At 37.5% G+C, this 26,848-nt stretch overlaps 1 protein-coding gene across 1 annotated transcript in view; it reads right to left on the bottom strand.

Annotated features, from left to right (window-relative positions):
* The window catches only part of CTNND2 (catenin delta 2), a 531,616-nt gene that overhangs the window by 317,272 nt on the left and 187,496 nt on the right, over positions 1-26,848 (bottom strand). The window contains exons 3-4 of the mRNA XM_065627308.1: positions 1,762-1,796; positions 1,199-1,315 (exon numbers count right to left, since the gene is read on the bottom strand). Coding sequence (XP_065483380.1) covers positions 1,199-1,315; positions 1,762-1,796 — 152 coding nt within the window. The remainder of the gene's footprint in view (positions 1-1,198; positions 1,316-1,761; positions 1,797-26,848) is intronic.

Below are 26,848 nucleotides of genomic sequence, written 5' to 3'. Positions count from 1 at the left end.
TCCAGAGGAAGGGGAGATCATCCGCCTAGGTTTTGAGAAAGCAGACTCGGAGCAACCACCTTGAAAGATGTGACTCAGTCAGGGGGTACTGGACAGCAGGAGATTGAAAAAGACAAAAATGGCTGAACTGAACAGAGGGAAAGAGATGTAGAAGAATAATAGAAAAACTGAAGGGCCAAGGTAGTGTCAGAAGCAGCAGTAGGAGAGAAGTGAAAGCGGGTATATATTGTGGCAGAGGGGAACAAAGTTTCAGATAGGAGACTGAGGAAAAGGAAAGGAAAATAGAGATTTAACCTGCTTTTTCAATATTTAGTGCTACATCTGATAGCAGACCTGTTAACCCGTTGGAAAACTTTGTCTCAGTGTATGTGACTCACGAGCACACGCATTTGCAGAAATCTGCTCTACAAACGCATTGAGCGACACATCGTTTACTTTTGCTGACAGTTGTTCTTGATTCCCTTTTCCAATGGCTGGCCCTAGCAGAACACACGTCTGCGAACAGTAGGGCTGCCACATGACCAGTGAGCCGACCTTTGAGAAAATACTCCAGCTTTCTTACTACAGCTGCCACTCTCTGCATCATCTTCCAAAAGCTCACCGAACTATTTCTGTCTGTCCATTTGAAAATTCTAGTCTTAAGGAGTGCCAGCTCCCTGGCCAAGTAGTTAAAAGGAGCCACGAAAATTACAGCCCCACACTACATTTCATTTTATTACTTTTGTGTACTGAAAAAGTGCTGTTTGAAAGTTACTTTTGTAGTGACGATGCTGACATGACCTTATAGTACAGCACAGCAATACTACAATTACACACTATTGTCGTTAAAATATACTCCAAAGTTGTTGCGATTTTTTGTTTGTTTGTCTGGGGTTGGGGGGGGAAGTAGGGTGTTTTCTTGTTGTTGTTGGGTTCGCGTGTTTGTATATGTGTGTGTTTGTGAGGTTTTTTGTTTGTTTTGATTTTGGTTTTACTTTGTTCTTCCCCTCAACTTCCAGTGAGATTCTCTCCGTTACAAACAAACCAAAATATTAAACTTCCAAAGGCAAGGAGGCAATTTGCCTACTCAGAACTACACTGTCTTCTGCCAATATCAGAAAACAATCAAGAAAAACATAATAGGAAATGCATTCAGTTTTAAAGCATGCAAAGTTACAAATACATCTGGGTTCTGGCAAACACATTTCTAGCAACTTACTTTCACTGGCTGAATAATCCTGTGGATCAAGTATCCCTGATTCCTGCAGTGATCTAATGCAGGAGTCCACCAGCTCCAGACCAGTGGTGAGCTCATCTTCTATATCCTTCTGACCATCTGTAATAAAATTAGAAACATAAAAATGTAAAAGAAAGGCAAAAGGTAAAGCTAGTTACAAGACAAATGGTAAACCCTGTTACATGTGACTAAGCAGTCACAGCTAACAAAGGAATGGAGAACACACCAAGATCACACATTCAGAGGAGGCTGGCCATATTGAAAATGCCATCCTGTGAAAGAGTGGCCTTGGATGAATCTCCAAAAAAATCAAAGACACGTTTAGCAATGCCCCCTCTCAAAACTCCACAGTAGCCTAGGTGTTCCTTTTGCCAACCCTAACAATTTTTGCCAAGTTTTGCCAGTTTTTAAGTATGGTTTTGATGCACTAGCAATGAAAAAAAAATTACATAATGCATGTTGTTTTCCTCCCTATCTTCTTTAGGAAATATGATCGTTCTAGGAGAGAATATATGTAATACATATGTCTCAGATAAGTGCATTACCTTGTGTTTGCCAATGAAACTGCTCTTCTGTCGAACTGGAAAGAGAAAAAAAAAAGTGTTACTTTTTTATGAAACAATTCAGTAGCGTGCCACCAATATTGAGATCTAAATCGATTCTAAAGGAACTGACTTAAGAATAAAGGAGCTGACTTAAGAATAAATAACATACTTAAAATATATCAAGTATTATTTTACATATTTTTTAAATTAATGACTTGCCCAGCACTCATTCAGCAGCAGGGAAGCATCTTCTCTTCTTAATTAAGTACTTCGAAACATACATATAGAAACTGTCCTCTTAGTCTTGATATACAAATTACATTATTTCAGAGCAAAAAAAAATAACATTTTGCAACTGGTTTTGATCCTTCTATTTGTCTGGTTTTCTATTTTTCTAGAGAAAGTTACAAATCACATTCTCAAGCAAACAGTTACATGAGATTTCTAAAAGAAATTACGAGTATGATTCCTGGTTCTACTGATCATTATGTGCATTTTTACATTATCCAAATGTGCAGCCAAGTTAATTCAATTGGCCTACACAAGAGAGTAAATATAGATGTGTTTCTGCTGCCATTTACAAGCACTTAAGTAATGGAAGATATCCATTTTAAAATAATAACCATGCACACTAGAGGATGGGTTAGGTAGGGTTTTTTCTGTAAAATGAACGATATATTCAAACGAATGATAAAATGAATGATATATCCAATTAGGCAAGGAGTACACTTTACTCCAAGACGTGATCTGTTTATGCTTCAATATAGGTCTTTCTCACATGTCAAGGATACAAAGAAGATTGAAGTTACTCAGTAATAATAATTATTTTGGTGACAGTGAACTGATTATTATAGTCATGATTAAAACATTTTTCTGTATATTTTTACAAGGTATTTATAGGAGAGAACAAAATCATCTGTTGCATCTATCCGTTAAAGAAAAGACAGAAATATTTACTTTTAAAACTATACATTTGTTTATTTCCGATATTGAGAATAAACGCTCTTTTTAATGAGTAAGTGGATTTTAAATCTTGAATTATTTTCCCTTTTCCCAACAGATGCTGGATCTCTAATGAATATGCGAGTATAGCTCCTAGTATCTATGTTCTGAACAAGAATAATGTAAATTGAATGAAATGCTTCTTTTTGGAGGTCTCTTTTTACAGGAAAATAACTTGGTTTAATTATTTATCAGATTTGATAGTGTTAAAAAAGGATAAGTGCTTCATTTACACATAAATAGTTCTATAAGGACAACTTTTAATTTCTAGCTGGCATCCAAAGTGTTAACTTGACATATTCAAATCCATACATCATCATTAATTTCCAAATATCTACCATCTGTGGTTGACATTGACTCACTGTAGTAAGATTTCACAGATTAAGCAGCTAGCCCTTCAATGAGACACTCAACTAAAATGGTTGCATTCAAGTCCACTTAAGTTAATAATATCGAATATAAACATAGCCAGAGTCCTCTGACAAATAATAAAGACAAAGTGCTAAACTGGAAGAAATTAGTTTATTTAAATTATCTTTTCAAATGAGACCCTACTGGGTGGTGACTAGGGACACTGGCTCTTTTTGAAATAGTTCTTTTTCTGATTTGAAATTCCTTTTGCCTGATTTTCAAAATCACTAAACTGCAGCTTCACCTGACACGGTGGGACTTGAGAACAACCATCCTTTCTGGAATTCACATAATCCATAATAAGCAATATATTACTTCCCACTCTACAGTCTCTCTTCCAGTATACAGGTTTCTGTGTGATACCTCAAAGGATAGAAAAAACCGTAATATCTCAGGCGGCAATCTTGCTGGAAGAATGAATTACTAAATGTTGCTGGCAAGAACACACTGATGGAAGAGACTGTGCCTCCTCATCCAAATCAGTGAGAAAAGACAATCAGGTCTGTGCATAAAGAGTGAATTATCATTTCCAGGAATTCCGGCTTAGCCCTTTTTAAGTGGTAAATTTGTATAAAATGTAGAAGTTCACCATTGGTATAGCACAGAGAGTATTAAATGAATCACTAGTGGCTGATTAGTAGTGATTCCTAATATAACTGCTCTGACTTCCACAGAAACACTTTTAATATATTAGCCTGAAGAAATCTTAGATGGGAATTTCTAAAAAAGGATTGCAATAAATTTTGACTATATTTTGGCTTTTCCAGTTTTAGTCAGGCTTCTCCTCACAACTGCTGTAGTGGTCTTTTAATAATTACTGTGATTTTTATAGTCAAGGCAAGAGATTCACCATCAAAATTTTTATCCTAATGCTGCCTTCTTATTCAACATATGGAATATGGAACAGGCTGCCCAAGGAAGTGGTCGAGTCACCATCCCTGAAGGTGTTTAAAAAACACGTAGATGTAGTTTAGTGGTGGACTTGGCAGTGTTAATGGTTAAACTTGATGATCTTAAGGGTCTTTTCCAACCTAAATGAATATATGATTCTGTGATATTATATTAAAAGTGTATTTGCTCCTACCAGGACTTCGGTGTATTCTGGTATGAAGAGACTGCTGTTTTCCTTAGTTAAATGCATGCTCTTTAGCTTTTCAACAGTCCGTTATATTTGCACATCATAGTTGTGATACAAACTGATACCTCAGTCTTGCAGACAAACACATAAAGTGTTTAAGGCTTTCCCTAGAAAAATCTTACTAGAATCTTCTTAGAATTTGACATAGTTTAAATTTAGATACTCTGGGTTTGGTTTTTTGTGGGGTTTTTGTTCTGGTTTTTTTGTTTTTTTAAATTAGCTTTTCTGTCTTTTGGCCTGAAAAGGATTCCTGACTGAAGCAACCAGACTTGTCTGTGCAGGGAGCCTTTAGGCTGTCACATAACTGTGCCAAATCTGCTGGTGTGAATAAAAGTGCTTTCTTTTCATGCTTTTCTTTTAGGTGTTTTCTAGCTTCATGACAGATCAGTACAATTGACTGCATAGTCACATCAAATACGTGAAAGGACAAAAAATAATTAACAGAAGTACTCCCCCTAATTAATTTTTCATCATGTTCAGCAAAATAAAGCTTTCTGCTTTATAGTTTTTCTAAAGAAAATGTTTTAAATTCATTATCAACAACTTTTCTGTATATGCCTATGCTTCATTATATAAAGTTTGCAAACTACCAATTTTGACTGAGAAAGTTGACCAATAAAATACTTCACTGATAAGTTCTGAACTATGGAAACCTACACCAAACTTCGAGTTTGAGGAGCAAGGAGGGAGTTTTAACCAGAACTACGTTAGTATAGTATTAGAAAATAGTAGCAAAAAATATTTATGAGCTAAGAACTCAGGCAGGTATAATCATTACCTCCCTTAACCCAAAACCAGAACAACAATTATGATTTGTTACTGCATTTTTCTCTCATTATTGGTAGTCGTTGCATCCTATATCTACTTCAAATGTTCTAGTACAAATAAGACAGCCATTCTACTTAATTTATTTGGGTGAAATAAAGAATCTTACGTCACCATTCAAGTATATAAAACTTTCATCCTTCTATACTAATATTGTCTTTGGAAAATTTGATTTATTGAAGGAAAATCCTAGGGAAGTAGAACAACTTAAGAATTAGAAGATAATGCTAAAAAAGAAGTAAATAATAAAAAATAATAATAAAAAATAATAATAAAAAGAGCATTGCCATATGTTTGGTTCTGGATGTTCATCTTGAAGCTAACGAATGTATCTTCTGTAAGATGCACTACACTGTGCCTAAAACTTTACCTTTAATAACCTCTATGGAAGGAAATATTCCAGTAAAAGTTGTTTTACCTCCCTAGGCAAGAATGAGCAAAGTACACATCCACAAAATTGTCATCTTGATTCCAGCTGAACTCACACATTCCCATTTCTGCACACATGTAATGAAAGCATCGAAGTAGCAAGAAACCTTTCCCGTGTGGCCTTGCATGCAATGAGGAGGAAAGGCGCCTGAGCCCAGCACGCTGCAGGGAGCTCCTTTTGGGGAACATCACATGAGTAGCGCACTTGGGGAGCTCTACGTGTCTGTGCACAGAGTGGAAAGGTCAGAAGCATAAAGCGCTGCAAAAATGCCAAGTTTCTACAGTGAGCAAAGGATGTCTGACTGTTACCAGCAATCTATTTACATCAGGTTAATCCCTTCTTCAGGCATGAACAGAAAAATCCTAGTCTGAGCTACGGTGTGTCTATAAACAAGCAACAAATTGGCCTTTGGAAGCCTTCATTTTTTTTTTTTCTTGTATCTCAAGTAAAGCTAAACAAGAAGTGGGTGTCCTCTACAAGACAGACTTGATAGGAACCCAGCATGACCAGAGGGCTCTGTGGAGATGACCGAACTGTCCCATAACAGCCAGCACCAGCAGAACAAGGTGAGCTATGTATGGCCATCGAACATCTCTTATCACAATTTACAGGACCCAAAACCAGTTTTGGTGGCGTACAAGTGAGACGTCGAAGTGACATCAAAATACTGCTTTCCTGCACTGTGCTCACAAGCCATATTTCTACAAAAGTAACCAGAAGCCTCATGGGAGGTAACTCAGAGGTGGGGAAGACTGTCGAGCACTTTGGCTGAAGTTGCCTGAGACACCCTCAGACAGCATTGCCATGGGCCCATACAAACACCTACGGATTTGCTTTCAGGGAAGGTGCTGGGGAGCAGCAAAGGCACCTTGGACTCATCTGAACTCCTAGAAGCTGGGAGTGTGCCCATGGCCCTGGCAGCAGGGACAACATTGCAGCAAACACAACTCAGACCAAACCCCCACCCCAAAGCACACATTTTGCACATTGCCTGGTCACAGCTGTACTTGCAGCATTACTTGGGTTTAGTTTTAGACATTACATGGCCTAGTATGAGACCTGACTCCCTTCAGACAGATGCCTCTTAATGGCTCCTGAACTGTCCAGTGCAAGAAGGAGGTTTACTGCATTGTACACTCTTTTCCCAGCACAGTATTTATTATGCAGAAATCCATTTTGCTTATCCTGTGCACCAATACGTACCAGTGCATATGCACATTGGGCCATATGATTTGGTTATTCAAGTCTTGTGCCTTACTGCTCTTCAGAAGAACACCATAACAAAGAAACTCAGTTCTTGCTGGGAAGGGGTCTTCGTTCTGTCATTCTTTCTGGCACATATCTTAATTTATCACAGAGCCTTCATACAGGCTGCCAGGGCAAACCCACACTTTTGTATTCCTTTTAATTATCCAAGAAATGATTGTGTGCCTCTTCTTTGTGGAAGTCATTCAATTTACAGTTGTCACTCATTTTTGGAGAAAGTGCTATAGCTATCTGCTACACAAAAGTATTTCTTTTTATTGTTTTCTAAAGCAATTCATGAAATTATACCTAACACTATTATGCAACAGCTACACTGCTAAGAGCACTATGTAAGCACAGAGCATGCACAGAAAGCCAGCAGCACCACTCTTGCATTCCACATAGTGTGTTGCTCGGGTTCTTGCAAAGGCTGCTATTCAATGGAGAAAGCGTAATACAGTCCATTTCCCTGTAGTTTTGGCACTCCAGAAATGGTCAACAAGAGTATCAATTAGAATAATTTTAAGTTTTTTTACTTGTAAGTTGCTGAATTCATTTCGCACATACCACCTCCCCAGAAAACATTTACTGAAGTTTTGATTGAACATAGGCACTTTGAAACAAAACACTCGCTTCTTAGCTTGCAATGCCAGCCAGTTTCCTTTAGTTTCAGTTCTGCAGACAGTTACTGGTGAGACAGTGAAGACAGAGAATCCTTTCACAGTGGAAGCTTGTGAAGCTCTGCTATTCCAAGGCAAAGAATTTGCAGGGCAACACATGTAAATACTTGTTATATTGTATTTAACTTAAAACTTGGAAACGATAGCATTAGGAAAACAAGTATTATATGACTGCCCTGTTCTCACTTTTCCCTTGGTGTCTGTTTCTAGCCTCTATATATCCCAGACAGGATACTGGGCTAGATGGATCCTAACTCTGAATCAATACAACCACACTTATGTTCTTATTTAGAGAAGCTAAAATCAAACAAAATTACTTCATTGTGTAATTTCTCTTTATTAATTGATTAAGAGAAAGGATGATGCTTTTCAAAGAGAAGGAACTAGCTCAAGGCTGGATTTCTGCTAAGGTAATAATGTTAGTTCTTCCTGCTTGGTTCAAACCTATTTTTATTTGAGAAAGGAGCTGACCTCCAAAACTGAACTCCCTCAACAGGAGCGTATTTAAAATTTTACCACATCTCCACAGCACATCAGCTTAGACAGAAGTGCATTATCCCATTTCTCCAGCCTCAACAGTGATATTTGGATCTGATCCAAGCCAAACAAGTATCTAAAATAACATTTAGAAGGAATTTAAGTGCTCAAGAAATAAATTAGAAATTATGAATTAGAAAAATGCAATACTGGAGAGGTACAATCATCTCTGTCTTGAGGTGACTGAGCAGTAACCATCAGGCTACTCTCTATCCTATCAATCCTCAATCCTGTATTGAAAACAACAAAGGAACTCAACACAAACCATGGACGTATGGAAACAGTCACCTAAAAAGAAGCTTTACAACAAAGTTTTTCAGCACCTTTTTGGATCTGGACTTTGGTACCAGAAAATTAATTTATTAAAAAATGCAGTACAATATAAATACAATTTCTTTGAAGAAATCCACTTCTGCACGTGATGATACTGCAGTATTTCCTCCTGGGATAGCTAACTGCTAGAGCAGGCAAAACCCCACTAGTAACATGATGCTCCTCATCTTCTCATTACAAACTGCACGTGGATACCCCTTCTGCACAAGACTTAACATGCAGGTTAAGTAAAGAGCTTCATGCTGACCATCGTTTTAGGTAAATTATTTTACATATGACCATACTTCTACATGACTGTTTCAGCTACAATATTTGTTCTGTGATGTTCTCGATAACTAATAAGGAAGTGTTTTTCTCTAAGTTTTGAGGGATGATTCATTTCGAGCTCAGCACTTCCTTACGGAAATGATGCAGAAATAAGCCAGGCAGCCCCTACCTTGAAGAAAGTGCATTCCACACAGAAAACATCCCAACACACACACACGGCCTGTCACTGCATGAAATCATGCATCACAGCCCTTCCCAGTTCCTCTCCCCTACAGCCTCTTCACATTAGCTTCACTCAGCTCTTTCCAAGAAACCTAGCCCTCCAGGGCTCTTCACCTTCACCTCTTTCCATGTCAACAGCCTTGCGTTGCCCTTTCCCTTTCCTTTTTCTTTTCCCTTTCCCTTTCCCTCTCCCCTCCTACAGCAGAAAACACAGCCAGGATGTTTCTTCCTTCTCTTAGCTGATCACTTTGCTATTTTCTTTCCTGCAGCTTATGCCTGCCCATAGCTGCTTGGGCCAGGAGCAAACTCCTACTGTGCCAACATAGTGGCTGAAGTCTCTTGTAAATAACAAAGGATGATCTTACTGTTAATATATGGTCTGAATTTTGACAAAGAACAGACTGCATGGTAGTCACCTACACCTTACATGTTGCCTTTTATTTCTGTATTCTCCACCAGAAGTGTGGACATGAAACATTGCCATGAAACAGAAGAAGACTCTGCAGGGAGCAGAAAATAGTTTGTTGATCCTTTTGAAGGGAAGATTAAATAAACATTTTAAGGTGTACTTTAAAAAAAGCCAAGTTTAATAGATGTGTTGAAAAAATTATTTTCTTTTAAGATGAAGGAGGAATAATCATAGAATAATTTAGGTTGGAATGACCCCTGGGCATCATTTGGTCTAGTCCCTACTTAAAGCTGGGCTAACTTCATAGTACTGTCCTGGACATAATGTTGCAGCAAGACATGCAGGATACTCCTCCAGTATTCTGCTGTTCAGAATTTCACAGAATCACAGAATGGTTGGGGTTGCAAGGGATGTCTGGAGATCATCTAGTCCAACCCACCTGCTAAAGCAAGTTTACCCAGAGTAGATGGCAACCTCAAATGTGTTGAGTTAATTCTCATTTTCAAAGAGAGAAAATAAAAACCGATAAAAGATAAGGCTAGAGGAGTTTGGTTAGCTTAGGGGAGACAACTGAAGTCTGAGAAGGGAGCACAGCCAGCATCTAAAATGTAGCAAGGCTACACAGGAGAAAAAGAAACAATGAGAGGAAGCATACAGGTGAGACAAGAACAAACACCTTCAAACTGGTCATTGAAATTTTTGCTGCAAAATTTAAAAAGGTATTAAAACATAATGGAAGCAGCCATTCCCATCAAACTCAAGGTGGCAAACCATACTTGCTCTTAGAAGGCTGTTTAGTAAGTTTATAATGAAGAGCTGGTGTTAGTTTCAGCTTTGAGGAACTGGACTGCATCCCACAATGGTCCTTCCAGTTCTGTATTTGAAACACTCTGTGACGCTGGCAACCTGGTGGTTGTTATCTGACATAGCATGCACTCAACTCCATAAATCAATAGCTTGTACCAGCAGAAACACCCAGCAATGGAGAAACTCAGTTGTCCTAGAAGCAGGCAATACCAAGAATCACGTATGCAAGAAATGGTGAGTCTTAAATTTACGTTTCAGTGGAGTAATGTAAAGGTGGCAGAGAACTACTGTCTAACCTAAAATGTTGGATGAATGTAAAGGTGATTTAGCCTATTAGGTTGGTGATAAGCAGCTGGATCAACCCCTGAAAAATTGCTATTGATTTATTATTTTAACTGTGGGAGTGAAAATTCTTATTTGTAAACTGTCTGTTTGTATACAAAGTTGACAAATTATCCAAGTAACTAAAATGGCACATGGTAATAACAGCTATTTAGCTATATGGATAACCTTTAATCACACATTCGTTACTGAAAATGACTAAAATTGCATTAATGCATGCTGACAGAAAATAAATGTAACCTTCAGACAGATTTGGAGCTTTGCTGTAAGCACACAGTCTTTTTATTCTGGCTTTTTCCACCACTAGGGGAAAATAAGAATCAGTTCCCTTAGAAAATAATATTTATTCCATTATTCGTTGCCTACCAGTGACTAAAGAAATACAACACAGGAGACACCATGCATGTAAAAGCAGCCTCATAAGTCAGACATTTGGTAAAGACATACGTAAGAAATACGTTATAATTCTATTTTTAAAAATAGTATGTAGGTATTGAAGAGAATATTCCTAAAGAATATGTTTGTAGAAGCTTGAAGAAAATTATCTTCCAGATATCATACAAGTAATAATGAGAATAATATTTGAAATAATCTTTATTCTTAGCAGAATATTACAATATAAAATATTGCGAAAGTAACTCAACAAAAGAAACAATCCTTTGAAGTTTTGTTTTGTTACTAAAAGGATGAAATCACCTTCCTCCTTAAATATACTCTACATCCAGAAAACAATAGCTAAATATTGAATCTTTTCATCTTGGTATATGTACATAATCTACACATTTCAATACTGACTTAAAATTCCACAAGATAACTCTGGCAATGTGATTTCCTGATCCTGTATGCACTGATTTGTACTTTAAAGTCTGCCAGCCACAGGGACCACAGGGCTGCACTAGTAGTAAGAGTTAGACTGAAAATCAGACCAAAAAAGTGCTCAGTTGATCTTGGAAGTTCTATTCAGCACTACTTTCTTCTGTTTGGCTTTTCCATAACCTATCTATTGCATACTGTATACATATCAAAACAAGTATCAAATTCCTTGTCTGCACCTATTATCACACAGCTGATTTTGGTAGAGCTGAATAGTGTATTTGTTTCCTAAACCTTATTGTATTTTGGCTCTCTCACTCCTGTTTTGGGCAATCCCACTAATATTAATGAAAAAACAAAAGCATACCCCTGAATTTCCATATTCTTGTTCCTTTAAGCTGCTAAAAGACCATCTTTCTCTCCACAAACAAGGAAGATCAAAGTGGACAGTAAGACTGACCAGCAGCGAAAGCTACTTGTTACTTAATTATCACAAAATTTTCTGATGCAAATCTGGGCCTAATATACTTTGCAAATATTACTGGTTCTCATGTTGCATTCAAAAAAACACAGGATGCTTAGCTATATGCTTTTATCGCTTGTCAAAATTTAAGAGACTAGTTATTCTATACTTATAGTAGCACTGAGGTCATGTCTCAGAACCTCTTAATAGAATAATTCAACTGCCAACATGACTTGCTTGATAAAACCAAATTCTACCTATTGCAGTCCTCAGAGCATTTTAAATTAGAAAAGTTGTAACACTTTGTACTGGTTTGACTGAAAGCAAGTTAATTTTCTTCATGCAGCTAGAAACCTTTCTTTTTCGTAGCTAGCACAGTCATTTGGATTTAGTTTGGGAACAAGAAAATAACACCCTGTGACCAAGTTATTCTTCAAGAACTTTCCAGTGTCTTTGAGTTGGAACAAAGAGAATGTAAGAGCTTACTGTTATCTTAGTTGTTGTCTGGGAAACAAGGATGGTTCTGAGCACTCTGCCCACAGGTGTGAGGTAGCCAGGAAGGGGGGCATAAATGAGGCAGACCCTGACTGACATCCAGACTGATCAATAAGAACATTCCATTTCATGCGCATCAGGCTCCGTATTTAAGGAGAGTCAGTTTTTCTGGCTAGGGGGACAAAGAAGGAGATGGAGACCCATTCCGGTTCTGCTCTGTTTCAGATAAGTTCCAGTCAGGAGTTCTTTTAGTTCAGCCTTTTGCCATCCTGCCATTTTGCAGAAGCCTCTGGGACTTTCTGCCTTTTTCCCTCTTGCCCTGGGATCGGCTGTTCGGGAATAAGGTGCTCTCTCTCTCCCCAGGACTGGCTGCTCGGTGTGGACAGAGTTCGTGAGGAACTGCATTGAGTATTTTCTATATTCTATTTTCCATTTTATATATATTAGTAGTAGTAGTGGAGTATTACTATTATTTTGTAATTTTGTTAAACTGTATTTATCTCAGTCCACAAGCTTCTCCCTTCCCTTTCAATTCTCTCCCCTATTTGAGGGTGATGGAGGCATGAGCAAGTAGCTATCATGGTTTTGAATTGCTAGCTCGGGTTAAACCACGACACACTTTCAAGTGTTAAGACAGGGCACTGATCTTCATTCTCCTCAAGGGGCCATCTAGTACTTTTGAGAAAGACTATAATTATGCAGAAAAATGTTAAACTGTATTAGGTTAAATAAAAGCACCAGTTTTCTCTGCTGACTTTGCTGAAATGAAACACAGATCTCAAGTAACTAGCTGAGCTTTACATCTGCAGATACAATTTTTAAAAATCTCTTTCTTTTGCTGAAAAGGTTCCTGAGCCATAGGAAAATAAAGTTCTTGGTCAATGTGCTAGTTTTGCTGGGTTCAAGTTAATTTTCTTCATAGTAGTTAGTCTCTTTTCTTTTTACTACAATGAATTTCCCTCCTGTCCCCCGTCCGTCCCCCCCCCCCCCCCCCCCAGTAGCTAGGCTGTGTTTTGGAGTTGGTATGAAAAGTTGGTATGGAGAATGAGGACTCATCGATGTTTTGGCTGTTGCCAAGGAGACCAAGGACTTTTTAAACATTCCAGCTGGAGGTGCACATAGAAGCTGGGAGGGAACATAACAGGACAGCACCTAGATTGACACGCAAGCTGGCCAGTGAGATATTCCCTACCATTAGCATTATGCTCTTTATACAGTTGGAGCTATTTTTTCTAGTTCTGCTTTTTGCGTTTTGCTCTCTCTCCTTTCAGGATCGGCTGTTTGCGACTGGGGCACTCTCTTTCCCAGGAATGGCTGTTCAGCACAATCATGTTCGAAAGCAAACTGCTGTCCAGGTCTTCGCTCTTCCAGATCAATTGTACAGGACCGGAATTATTTGTAAGCTATTTCATTGTGCATCACCTAATTACTCCTTTATTTAATTATCATTATCTTTTTCTGTCCTATTAAACCGTTCTTATCTCAACCTCCAAGTTTCTCCCTTCCCTTTCAATTCTCTTCCCCATCCCACCTGGGGGAAAAGGGGTGGAGGGGGTGAGTGAGCATGGCTGTGTGGTCCACGTTGCCAGCTGGGATTAAACCACAACAATCACCTATGCAAATCCCTCTCTAGGATGCCACAATATCACTTGTTCAAAACAATTCGTTAAAATGGATAGTCAAATGGAGAGACACTGAAGAAACCCAGGTTTACTATAATTACCACTACATGCATAAAACAAAGTTAAAACACTATTTAGTCCAGAATATTTATTAATTTTTTACTCAACATGGAAACACTGTCTGTAATTGAAAGGGAAAAAAACTCACAGAGCAGCAAAGAATAGACACAAAGCTGTTTTAGAAGTGTAGCTATTTGTTTCCATAATCACCATAGTATTCACACATGTTGCAGCACATGTTCATCTTCCAAGATGACAAATATAAGTTAGTATCTGCCATATTCCAGGCTTCAAGGAAAAGAAATGCCTCTAGTCTCAGAGAAAGCAGCTCTTCATCTACGCATACTCATATGTATACACACATATAGGTACATAGACATAGCACTGACCCATTTGAGTACCTAAGAATCATGTCTTAGTATGAATCTTTATATCTAATGTTATATAAATATATATAAGACCATGAAACAAAAATTGGCAAATATAAACATTCAAAAGATTCCCTAATATACTTATTTACAAAAATCATCATTTTAATTACCATTATATCAATATCTTGTAGCTATTTATAAAGACTTGTATCTAAAACCAAATACTATTAGGCAAGTTGCACGTGGAGTTTAGGTGATGCACACTAATAGTGGATAAAAGTTCTCTGTCCTGTTTTTCCTTAAGTCCTTGTTTTCACCACTGACAGATTAAATTTGAAAACATGTTCTTCTGCAGCACTGTGAGCCCAAAACACCTTTAATGAATGTTTCCATATTACACGGAAAAACCGTTTCCTCAAGACTTATGTGCACTACAAAGTCAGCTTTACAATAGCAGAAGTGCTTTGAAGAGTTAACTAAAAAAAAAAAAAAAAAGTAGCCTGCACAAGAATACAGGTACAGCTCCATCACAGACTGAGTCCTCTGTGTGCCAGGTCAGTGCCAGGCAGCTGCAGAGCACAGAGCTGGGGACACTGTGACAAGAAATTACCTCAGCGTGACCTCAACATCCTCATCAGCCTTGTCAACAGGGCAAGCTGACCTGGCGCTGGGAGGGGAATCCAGAAACACACTGCCAGTACTAGGGGAGGAGGATCAAGAAGGATTTCCCAGTAAATCTACATGAGGAAAACTCTCCTACAGCTGATGACGCTTGTACAAATGGTGCCTTGATCATTCTTGTCCACCCCAACCCCAAACAACAGGCTTTTCTGACAGAACTGCAATTTTGCTGCTAACTGCACCTGTACTAGAAGTGCTACCTTTCTAAAAACCTTTAATATGAGTTGTTTGGGGTTTTTTTACATCTTTTTTGTTTCCTTCTTTTCCTCCTCCCATCTTTGGCTGATTACAAAAAGCATTCACAGAACCTGTGACAAGACTGAGCACGCCGGAATCCCAAACACTATTTATCCAGTGAAGAAATATATTTATCTCAAACAATTCATGGATCCTTTCATTTCTTCCTAAGCAGTTCAGATTTTACTCAAATGAGTAGGAGCTGAGGAAGATAGATGACTATGCAAGTGACACTGCCCATAAAACATGACATTAAAAATGGTGATTTATTAAGTAACTTGATTCCAAATATATGAAGCAGATATGTTTTGATCATGTCAGTACTTACATTAGACACATAAATTTAACTTCTATAAACTTAGAGCCAATGCAGCTTGGAAAAAACAGGTGGCTTGTTCTGGCTTGTACAGTGTACTCAACATTGCTGTTGGTGGCCTCCTAACCAGGACATTATGTGGCAGAAGCATGGTTGCATTTGAAATCCCGTCTGAAGCTGCATTTCAGACAGGAAAAAGAAGGAAAACGTAACCCCTATTTTTACTTCTAAACTGGGAAAATATAACCTGGAATGACTCGGATAGCAGAAACAGCTGCTCATGATACCATCCTCTCAGAGTTGAACTACATTTTCAGCCATGTATTTGAAAGGAAAGGATTGTCTCAATTTTCTCTTCAGCAGAGGGCAACAAGATATATGTGGCATCACCTGAAAAGCAACTGAAACTCGACAACAAGCCTACTGCAATCCACTCTTTAGAGCTCTGACACAAGGTATGCATGTGACAGATAGGGCGACCTTACTCACGGCTGCAGAACAACCACCTGCCAAGAACAAACGTGGAATTACCTAAAGTGTACGGCTATCTGATGGAAGACGGCCACCTTCCCCTTTTTTCTTCAAGGCCTTCATAAGTTTATACTAGAGAAAAGAATAACCTCAGACTTTTGTTAAGCAAAAAAAGAAAATCATTCTCTGTCAGTCTATTACTTGCTACAGGGCACTTGACATAGTTACCATGTGTGGCAAATTCAACTTCATGGGGGCTACTAACCACACAGTGTAGTTTTCACTTTCTTCCACAGGGCTCAAGCTTATCTGTTTACACAAATAAATTAATGACATCTGCCCTATGTTTTTATGAAAGCATTGACCACTTGAAAATGAGTCCATAGGAAGCCATGACCTACCATGATGTGGGTTATATCTGCCCCGGATTCACCGTTCTTTCTCTCCATATCCCCAGTTGCCCTGATCCTATTTTGCATCTTACCTGCCCCCAGTTTTCACTGTCAGACTCCCTGTACAGTGCGTGAATCTGCATTTTTACATACTGTATCAGAACAAATGCAAAATCATACATTATGCAAACATATTTCAAAAGAAAGATATTTTTGCAGCATACACGGTTACTTGTCAGCTAACCATCTCTGTCTTACATGGAAAAAGAGTCACTACATATCAGAGGGAATTAATTGTGATATAGCTTTATTGCATGGCCTTGCTGACTGCACTTTGTAGAGACACATGGAAGCATGTGACTAATTTGGGTTTAGACACATGCCTGCTACACAGAGAAGTAAGTTTTAATCGAACAAAGGCAGAACTACGGACAAGATCCACAAGAGCTATTTTGATGCTGTCATAATGATGTGCTTCTGGGGAGTATGAGGATCTAACAAGTCACCACTGGGGAAATGGAGAGGTCCCTGTTCTCCACCAGCCACCTAGCAGAAAAAGTGTTGTAGCTTCTCTGCAGCAGCATTTCGTCACAGCTCGCAGAAGAGAGCTGAGCCAGAGAACTGCAACAGCGGGCTCCTCCGTCAGAAAAGTGGAGCCATCAGCCAAGGGTGACCACAGCACAGATACCACAATACTGCAAATACTTTCCTGAGCCTATCACACTTAATTCAATGCATTTCCATTTCTGTCCTGTTCAGTGACAAACTGAATGTAGGTAGAATGCTCTTCACGGGAGTGCCAAATAATAATGGCTTCCTTACCAGAACTCCTCCCAGTTTCTCAGGAAAATCCACCAGCAAGGGTCAGCACGCACTGATGTCACATGTACCAGGAGCTATTCTACTGGCCAGCCACACTCTGGCTATGGAAGTCACCAGCTATTAAACCTAGCACAGAACTATCTTCTCTACAAATTGGCCAAATCTGTGTAGCAATTTCTACACATATTTACAGGAGGAAAAGTATCTGAATCATTCTATAAGACTAGACTACAGCCCAATCAGTACCTAAGAGGGTTTGTTGTTGTTGTTTTAAATATTTCTGAAGCTGCCATCCCTCCACATATCACATTGTGAATCATATTTAAAATTAATTTAACATTATAAATATTCCAGTCATAAACAACTTTTTCTCTCTTTCTCTGTCTTCCAGGGTTAAATTCTAGTCTACCATTTTACCAATTTACAGCTATAAGGTTGTGAGTAATACTTTGATTTTTATACAAATGGATTACTAGATCCACAGCTGTCAGTACAATCATGGCCAAGATCTTTATTATCCTGAACCAAACTACAGAAGCATTTTAATTGTGCCTACTTAAAAAAGAAACCCCAAACAATAAATGAATATTCTTGACAAAAATAATGTTTATCTAAGAAGATGTTTATTTAATAGGCTTTTCTTGTCCATTAAATATAAACTCTGAACTATTATGTATAGAACTATGCAGGATACAGTTTCAGCACAGCAGCAGTAATTTCAATATGTATTTCCTACAACCCTTCTAAAGCAATGCATACAAAAACATTTAAACAGAATCAGGTACATACTTAACTTCAGAATCAAATACGGTTACTAGTAAATTTAAGAGAGGTTACATGCCTCAGGTAGAAGTGGCACATAATGGAATCCAGAAACACATGCTAGAGGTTTTCTGCCCAGAAATGTGGTAGATGCCCCATCCCTGGTGCTGGACGGGGCTCTGAGCAACCTGATGTAGTTGAAGATGTCCCTTCTTATTACAGGGGGGTTGGGCTAGATGGCCTTTGAAGGTCTATTCCAATCCAAACTATTCTATGATTCCTTTTCAGTGAGTCAGACCCAAATCTAATAAATTTGGTGCTCAAAATGAAGTCACCATGAGGCCTTGTATCTGAAAATCATAAATTTATTTATTTATTCATAACTACTCTCACTGAAGTTTCCAAGTCCAATATCCTTTACATTCAAACTGCTGTTCTGGACCTCCTTGTCAGACTATAGGAAACTAAGAAGTGCCTTTCAGTTGTTTGTGCGCAGCAGATCTATCCTCTCTCTTTGTCAATTCAAGGGAAAGGCAGCTGGGTGAAAATACCACGTGCATTAGTATGAGGCAGAACGCAGATTTGAAAACTAAAACTTAGCCATGCCTTGTCCTTTCTGTAAATTTCACTACTTCAGCTCTTCTCCAGAGGCACTGAAAATAAAAGCTGAAGTGGAGTTGAAAGGTACTGGTGCCATAGCTACCCTCACCCAACAGGGTGTCCCTCACTGTGGCTGTTGACTATCCGGCCTGGGCCTGGCTCAGCTCTTGGTTCCCTCGCAATGCCCCTCAGCACACAGTGAAGCAGCACGGCTCCCCATCGCTCGTTTGAACAGTTTGCAAAGTTTTCGAATTCCACCTGTCCCATTTGCCCGTGGCTGAAGCGGAAGTTCTATCAGTGCCTGCCAACATCTGTATATAGCTATACATCATAAGGAGTTAATGCACAAAACCGCACTTGCCATTAGCATACAGGGATGTTACCAGCAGGACGGCACTCTTGGACCACTTAATGACAGATGGCTTCATTTTGATGTAGCACTGAGGTTGCATACAAGGAAAAAAATGTAATGTAAGCTATCCTTATAAGCCTCTCTGAAATAAGACACTAACTTTGCTATAAAAGAATTGGTATATCTTATTTTTAAATAATATTAATATAAACTTTTAAAATCATTGCTATGAATTTTAAAGTACATAGTTTTGTAACTATGTATTTTATTCTTCTATCAATAAGTCGCTCGTATCTAAATTTATCTTCTTATTTATGCAAAGCTATATGTTCAAAAAACCACAAATTTTCTTATTTTCCACCTTAGTTAATATATTTTTCCAGAATAAAGTCCCATCCCTTCTGCCATGCTGTTTGCTGTCACAGAGATCTAATTAAGGAGCCTTTGTATTAGTTTTCAAATTAAAAATATTTGGAAGAGAGCAGACACATTTTTCAGAAGACAAAGTGATATTCATGTTTGCAAAATAAAATCCAACCCCAAGCAAATCTTCAAAAAGAGCCTTAACAGAACTGCATTGTCCTGGAATTCAGGTTCTTTTGAGTTTCAGAACTCAAAAGGGTGATTGCCCCATCATCTAATGGTCAGCTGGAAGAATGGGAGATTTTATTTCAAACTAAGACAACATCCTGAAAATAAGAAATGTTTGCAGCTCCCAGAAAAACCTTGCTAGCATATATCAACTTAGCTGGATCGTAAGCAAGCAGTGGAAATACCATTTCTATTTTCAGAACATTATGCATCCAGGATGAAAGCTGCATTCCTCCCACATCTAAATTGCTCAGTAAATCTTATATTTCAAGAACAGTCTTATCGTAAATGTCAATTTTGTGCTAACGACATTCTGCAAATATTTAAATTGAGACATGTACAAAACCAGAGAAGGAAATCTTTTTTTGAATGGAGGATGCACCTTGGCCAAGCAAGAAAAACATTTAAGCCATGAGTTACAGGTTAACATCCAGTCCAGACTGAGCCGGGAAAAAATATTTTTGCATACCCTTGAAATGTGTCAAAAATAAAATGCTTCACACAAGTGGAATGCTTAAGCAAGAAGCTAGGTGATACTACAAAATAATTGCAGTTGGACTTGGGGAAAAAATTAATAGACAGATGGTCTCCACTTTCTACTCTGAAAAGTAAAAAAAAAATGATGATGATGATTCTAATCCCCGCACAGCAAATGATTTTTAAATTCCAGATTTTTGTGATGTATCAAAAAATAATCTGTTTAAATCAGATATACACAGAAAACAAAAAGCTTGTCGAAATTTTCTGCAAGTGTTGATGTAAGTTAAAATAATCATTATCTGACACTTGTACAATTAGAATTCTTTTCTTCCATGAAAAGTGCAGCAGCAGCACTCCCTTCTCATCAGAACGCTAGTTACTACTAAATAGCAACTTTTGTATCTGAGCTACTTACACCTCTGAGAAAAAACTTGCTTATCATATAAAACAAACAAAATATTCCATTATTAGGTTCTAAATCTCAGAACTGAATATATACCTACCATGATTACTCCTTCCCTAAAACTACCTGATTTATTAATAGCTTTGCTCTTCTGGTGCACCCAGCAAGGCACAGCCAGATGATAGGATAAGGATCTAATTTTATTGTCTAAATTGGAATCCAAATTGGAAAGGCTGCCTCCTCAGCTAACTGGTCTGTGGATTAGAGTTGAGTGGGTAGTTTTAGTTCAATTTCTCCACAGACAAAAATAACAATAATTAAAGAAAGATAACTTGTTTATCAGTCTTAGTTCAGCATAACGCAGGCCTGGAGAAATTCTCTGTGTCTATTACAAGACATCCTGGGCTATAATCTTGAAAACAGCAAGCCTACCAAATAGTACATGAACATTCAGAGCATTTTTGTCTTCCTATACTTAATATGCTCCTTATGAAGTCAATACAGTTCTGCTGTTTATGGATTCTTGTCATGTATTAAGACAAATCAGAGGCAATTAGAGAAAATACTACATACAGAAATGTCCAGGTTTGCAGTTGTATCAAATAACAAAGGTCGAAATCTGAGCGGTACATAATAAGTATTGCTGGTAGAAGGGCATCTATCAGAAGGCAGGATAAAGATACCAAAGATATAAGTAGTGAGTTTCTCTCACTTGCAAAATATTGTCAAATCAGTATGACAGTGCACGCACAGCCGTCCATAAATGTTTAGCGATGATGCTAGCAGTATTTCAAGAAAAAAGACAATAAGGATAGAATAAGTGCCTCCAGAGTTAACTTGAAAGAAAAAAAAAAAGGCTGCTTCTGCAGAGATCTAGAGATATTAAATATTACAACTGGTTATTGAATATTTTTTTTTTTTTAATATTTGAAAGCATTTTACAACATTATCATTATGAAGAGGCCAAAGAGAATTTTGGCTAAATCCTCCAAACTGCATAATCAATTTAAGAATAAATATAGGTAGTCTGAAGAATTTTTTTTTATGAAAAAATGAGAGGAATATTTTTTAGACAATGCTACTTACTACCCAGCGTTTCTGAAGCTCCAGTTGTAAAAAACTATAACATCTTCATTAGAAGAAACTACTACGTATTATTTGCTGCACAAAACTCACGTCTCTCCTCAAGTGTCATTTCCTAGATTAAAACATTAAGCTAAAAAATTCATATTGGAATTAAATGTTTCAACAGGCAACTTTGGACAGGGTGAGTATCTTGAAGGCCCCAGTCAGCTGGAGAAAACAAACTCCTAGGAGAAGTAATGAGCATACTCTGCGGTGGATCAAAATTTTGAAGGGAAGAAGCCAAGTTCTGCCAGTGTTTGCAAGTGTTTCCTTAAAGCTAAGGAATGGTGAGATATATTGCTGCTGTATGGCTTATTCACAAAACATACAAAATTGGCATTTAAAAGAAACTACATTCTGTTTTACAAAAGCAAAAGGCCACTTGTTGAACAGTAAGCACATACTGAAGGGTGGAAGCTATGTGCAGATGAAATGTCTCTTTTCACCTGCTCATATCTCTGAATATTACATATAATTTAAGTTACTTATTATGAGTACCATGTAACTTAATCAGGCTAATCACCATTGAGTATCACAAAGTGTTGAGATGCCATATTCTTTCCTTATGAGCACATTCATCAAGAAAAATAAAAGCAATTACATGTAGAGTTCCCACCAACGCAAACTATATGCATGTAGAAATATTTTAATTTTCATAGTGTTTTTGCTAGAGCTATAACATTGGTGCTAGCATTATGTACACGCTCCCAGTTTCCTAAGTGTTTTGGACAATTTCACATGAACAAAAAGAATGGTACCTCTTCCTCCTAAATCGGCAGAATTGTGATGCTATTTTGCCAATGATAAAATAATTTCCTTGTAAAAGGAAAACAAAAAGGTCTTGGCTTTATTATGAATGATTGTAACAACTGTTCCTCTCAATATCAAATACAGTATCACTTATCAGACTTGGCAAAAATATGGAAATCTTTGTTTTTACTGTTTGGAGGGACCATGCACCTTATCAGCAGCCTTCTAAATAAGACCCTGTACCTTTTCATCTCCAGATACTATACAGTGTGGTAATCCAAGCCATATGGCTCCTACCTCCATCCCCTTAGCTGAACTCCTGAACAGGGCTGTCAAGTAAGGAGAGCCTGCTTAGATCTGTGACCCCTTCACAACCGATCCGGAAGTGTAACGGAGTCAACCAGCAGATACTATTATAGGTTGTAGGAAATGCTGAACTTAACTGCTGTGTCCATTTGTCAAGCATGGTATATAGAAAGTATGGTGTCCTAATACTATGTCTGGTGATTAAAAAAAAATAAAAAATAAAAAGGAAGTTGGCCCCCTTTCCCCTCCGAACTGGATACTGTCACCAACATTTTGAATATCATGCACTCCTGCAAGTTTATTATAGGCTACTGAAACAGGTTTGTCTGAACTGAAGAGCAATCTTGGTACTGCTCTGCTTTGAATGTGAGAATCTAATATATTATACAATCCAAACTACTTAATAGTTTGAATAATGAAAAACAGAAGATTGGATTTTTTAATGGAAGCAGGAAAATTTAATTCAGGAAACCCTTTATTCAATTATCAGATCAATTTATTCCAAGATCTTTTAAAAAGAATGGTGAATTATTTAAAATGGACAGACAATGCAACATCTTACAAAGCTACAGCATGTGAAGGGCAGTTACAATAATTCCAATACTGGTTCATTTGCCCATGATCACAAACGTTGATTACAAAACACTGCTGACTCAATAAACTTCAAAAAAGCTCAAGGTTAATCGCTTAAATGATTTACACTTAGAAAATGTTAAGATTCACAATGAAATTTAAACCATACAGTCTAATTAGTATCTTATATTTATGCCTGTATCCTGGTAAGACACTTAACATTGTAAAGATAATGACTGCATGTCTACTTAGCATGTAATATTCTACAAAATATAACATCAACAAAAATCACATCCCAACTCACGTTTCATCCATGTATACTTGGAACCTAAAATTAAGAGCTAGTTATTGGTACAATTCAGGAAAGTCCTCTGAGTTTCTCCCTGCCTCATGTAGCTACTTTGTTCACACCACTTGTAGTGTAGCTATTAGACCATCTCTTGGTTCAAACTGCAAATTCCTTTAGCGAATTCTGGCAAAAAAGTATATATATTATTGCAAGCATAACTTCTGAAGTACATCATGCCTGATTAACAGCTATTGAAGCTGAAATTCTATTGTGCGGTTATACAAGAGCCAGGAGAAACAACAGCAGGCTAGGATGTCTGTCCTCTCCTCACATCAAGAAGATAGATCAAATCTAGATGAAAGATTTTTACAGTTTTTGTTGTAGTTCACCTAATTATTCTTCCATTTGCTGAAACTATTGTTGGGTCTCTTAAGATATTTTTTGTTTGCATTGACCAAACTAGAGCTGGTCCCAAATGTCAGTCAAGACTTTACCAAGAATAGGTATTATCAAACTAACTTGATTACATTCTTAGATCTAAAGTTTCATTTTTAAAAAGTAACAGTAGATATAGCTTCCACAATGCATTTTTTGAATTAATATTTTCAGTTTAAAAATGTGACTGGGCAGAATGAAAGCACCTGTGGAGAAATGGCTGACATTTTCAGTAGCAAAGGGGGACAGTTTGTGGGACATTTTCATTGATGAGCTGGAGCTAAGCATTATAATGACTTTATAAAGCCTTCTAATGACTGGAATTGGAAAAATCGTTAGATACAAGGAGAACAAGAAGAAAGACTGATCATGATTACTTTCCTAGGTTTAAATGTGTTTTATTAAAGCCAAAAGAAGAATAATTCATTAAAAAATAAATAATTCCGGTCTTTCCTGCAGAATGAAGAATATATCTTGGAAAAACAGTGACAAAGGATTCTAGGTGTCATGGTTAAACTTCTGGCTATTTGAGGGTGATATGCTGTGGCAGGAAGACCTAATATAAAAACCTTGGGTGTAAAAAGAGAATAAAAGATACTGGAGAAAATTCTACTTTGATAGAAGGCTTTCAGAAATATTCTTGGTATTTAAATATTGCTTGAAGAGATTCAAAAGGGGTCACTGAAAAGACTGGAGAAGAAAGTGAAAAACAATACAAATTAAACTGATGAAAATGCCTCTGTATGACCTGTATGATTAAAAGGCTTAGTCTGATCAGTTAATCAAGAAGATTGAGAGGTTGTCTGATTACAGTATCTACAAAACTATTTCTCCCAGTCAAGGCACTAGGATTTTCTTCTAGCACAGAGGGCATAAGAGAAGAACATTATAATAGCAAACTCCTATTTTGAAATTCTGACATAAATACTCATGAAGGTAGCTAACCACCAGAGCTACAAACCACCAACGGTTCTAATAGACTCTACATCCCTTATTGCCCATAAACCAAGAGTTTGTGTTTCTCTGAAAAGTATGTTGAGGTAAACATGTGTTACTCAAGTACATATAAGCTGACTGAAATTAAATGACTTAAGGTGAGAGGTCAGAGTCGAACACTTAAAGGATCATTTCTGTTCATTAAACTTTTAAAGACTGCACCCAATGTGTATCCGCATTATCAGCTAAAATAGTCTATCCATGCACAGAATTTAGTGATTATGCTGAAAACCAGAAAACCAAAGGCAAAAGTTAGATACAATTTTATTAATAGCTATTGATACTTAGTAAGTAGATCCTTGAACTCCAGTAGCATCTATAATGTTCCAATGGACATGGCCTAGACTTCATTCATCTCTTCATACCATATCATAGGCTACTTCATATCTCCTCCATCCCACCAGAATTCTGCCCCACTTGAAAATCCAACAGCCCGAAATATGATCTATGGGAAGCATAAGAGAGATGATTGGTTTGTACAGCGTAGTGCCCAAGTGTTCTACGAATGTTAAACAAGTTAGACTTTGTTTATAAAAAAGGCCAGCTTCTGCTCTATGAAGTACCAAAATAATATGATGATGGATGAAGGAGGGAAGAGATGAGAAAAGAAGAAAAAGTGGCACCAGGAAGTGACTTGACTTATGCCACATAGACTGTTTTCCACTTCTATATGACAGTTTTCCAGTTCTCATCAACAACCTTTTCTGTAACCACCAGAGAATACTTTTTTTTATTCAGTGACCACAACAGAGCACAAGGAAGTCATCGAACCTTTGCAGTCCCCACACAAATACAGCAGATATCTGAGCTGACAACTAAATGAGCTGAAAATTAGACTTTGGAACATAGCAAACAGTCTGTCCTATCCCTTTGCAAAGAGTCTTATACAAACGTTTTTAGAGGACAAAAGTGCAACAATGCATCTGTTGGAAGGATTTAAATCTTGTAGGTACTTGCATAAGAGGTTTAGACTATTTACATAAAGTTTTCTTAATTCTCAGCTAGATAAAGAATGAATAAATGTTTTTAGCGGTCACAGAAAATTATGAATTAATGGGAAGTCAGGAAATATTGATTAAATAAGGTGCTAAAATTCATAGCTGTAGCTTAAGTGTCTATTCTTGATTTCTGATTTCATTTAAAAGCATTATTATAATCACAAACGCATACACATGCTCTTCCATGTAGCTCACGAAATTGGCTGGATGATTACAAAGACTTAGAGATGAAGTGCACTACAAGAGATTATTCCTACACTTGATTGGTTCCAGATAGCTGCAGGGCTTTGATAGCTGATACTTGGCAGATGTGCTCCCACTTTAATACTGTTTATCTCCAAGTGATCAAGGCATTTGGTCTTTTATTTGGAATATGTGATTGTCTTCTGTAAGATCAGGCTAACCCTATATAACCACTAGACCAAATGCACTGAACTAGAACTGTTAACTGTGCAAAAACTGTTGACTTAACTTGTAAAACCTTAAAAACAGGTTTCATAAGGATAATTAATCTTATAAAATCTGGCTTGAATGCTACTGCTTAATATTTTATGGGCTTTGATTTTCTTTTTCATGCTAGAGATTTGTGCGCTGTCACATGAACCACCTTCTTCTGTGATGGTCTTTCTGTGAGAGTAACTACTAACTTCTGGTTTGTTATCTTCTGATTTTAGAAAAAGCTGGGAAAGAACAGAAATTACCATTCCTCCTCATAAGTCTTATATTCACTGTATCTGCACTCTTGATCAACTAAAATAATGTCTTGACTAATTTATTCTTACAATTTGTGGGTAGTGGGCACAGCTCATTAAATTTTTTGTTGTCTAAGTCACAATTACCTTTTTTTTATTCCCCGCCCCCGCCCCCGCCTCTGTGGGCCACAAATGCAATTCAAAACAGAAATAACTGAGTCTGACATTTGTGTTGCTTCCAGCACACTAGCACTGATGTGTAAGGAAGACCACACCCACAGATCCATGGCTGATGATCAAAAGAAAAATATACCATAAATGTTTTGAAGAGAAAGCCTGTTACT

The sequence above is a fragment of the Caloenas nicobarica genome, chromosome 2 (assembly GCF_036013445.1).
Source record: "Caloenas nicobarica isolate bCalNic1 chromosome 2, bCalNic1.hap1, whole genome shotgun sequence".
NCBI classification, from domain to species: Eukaryota; Metazoa; Chordata; class Aves; order Columbiformes; family Columbidae; genus Caloenas; species Caloenas nicobarica.
This window is presented reverse-complemented; position numbering and strand designations above follow the sequence as displayed.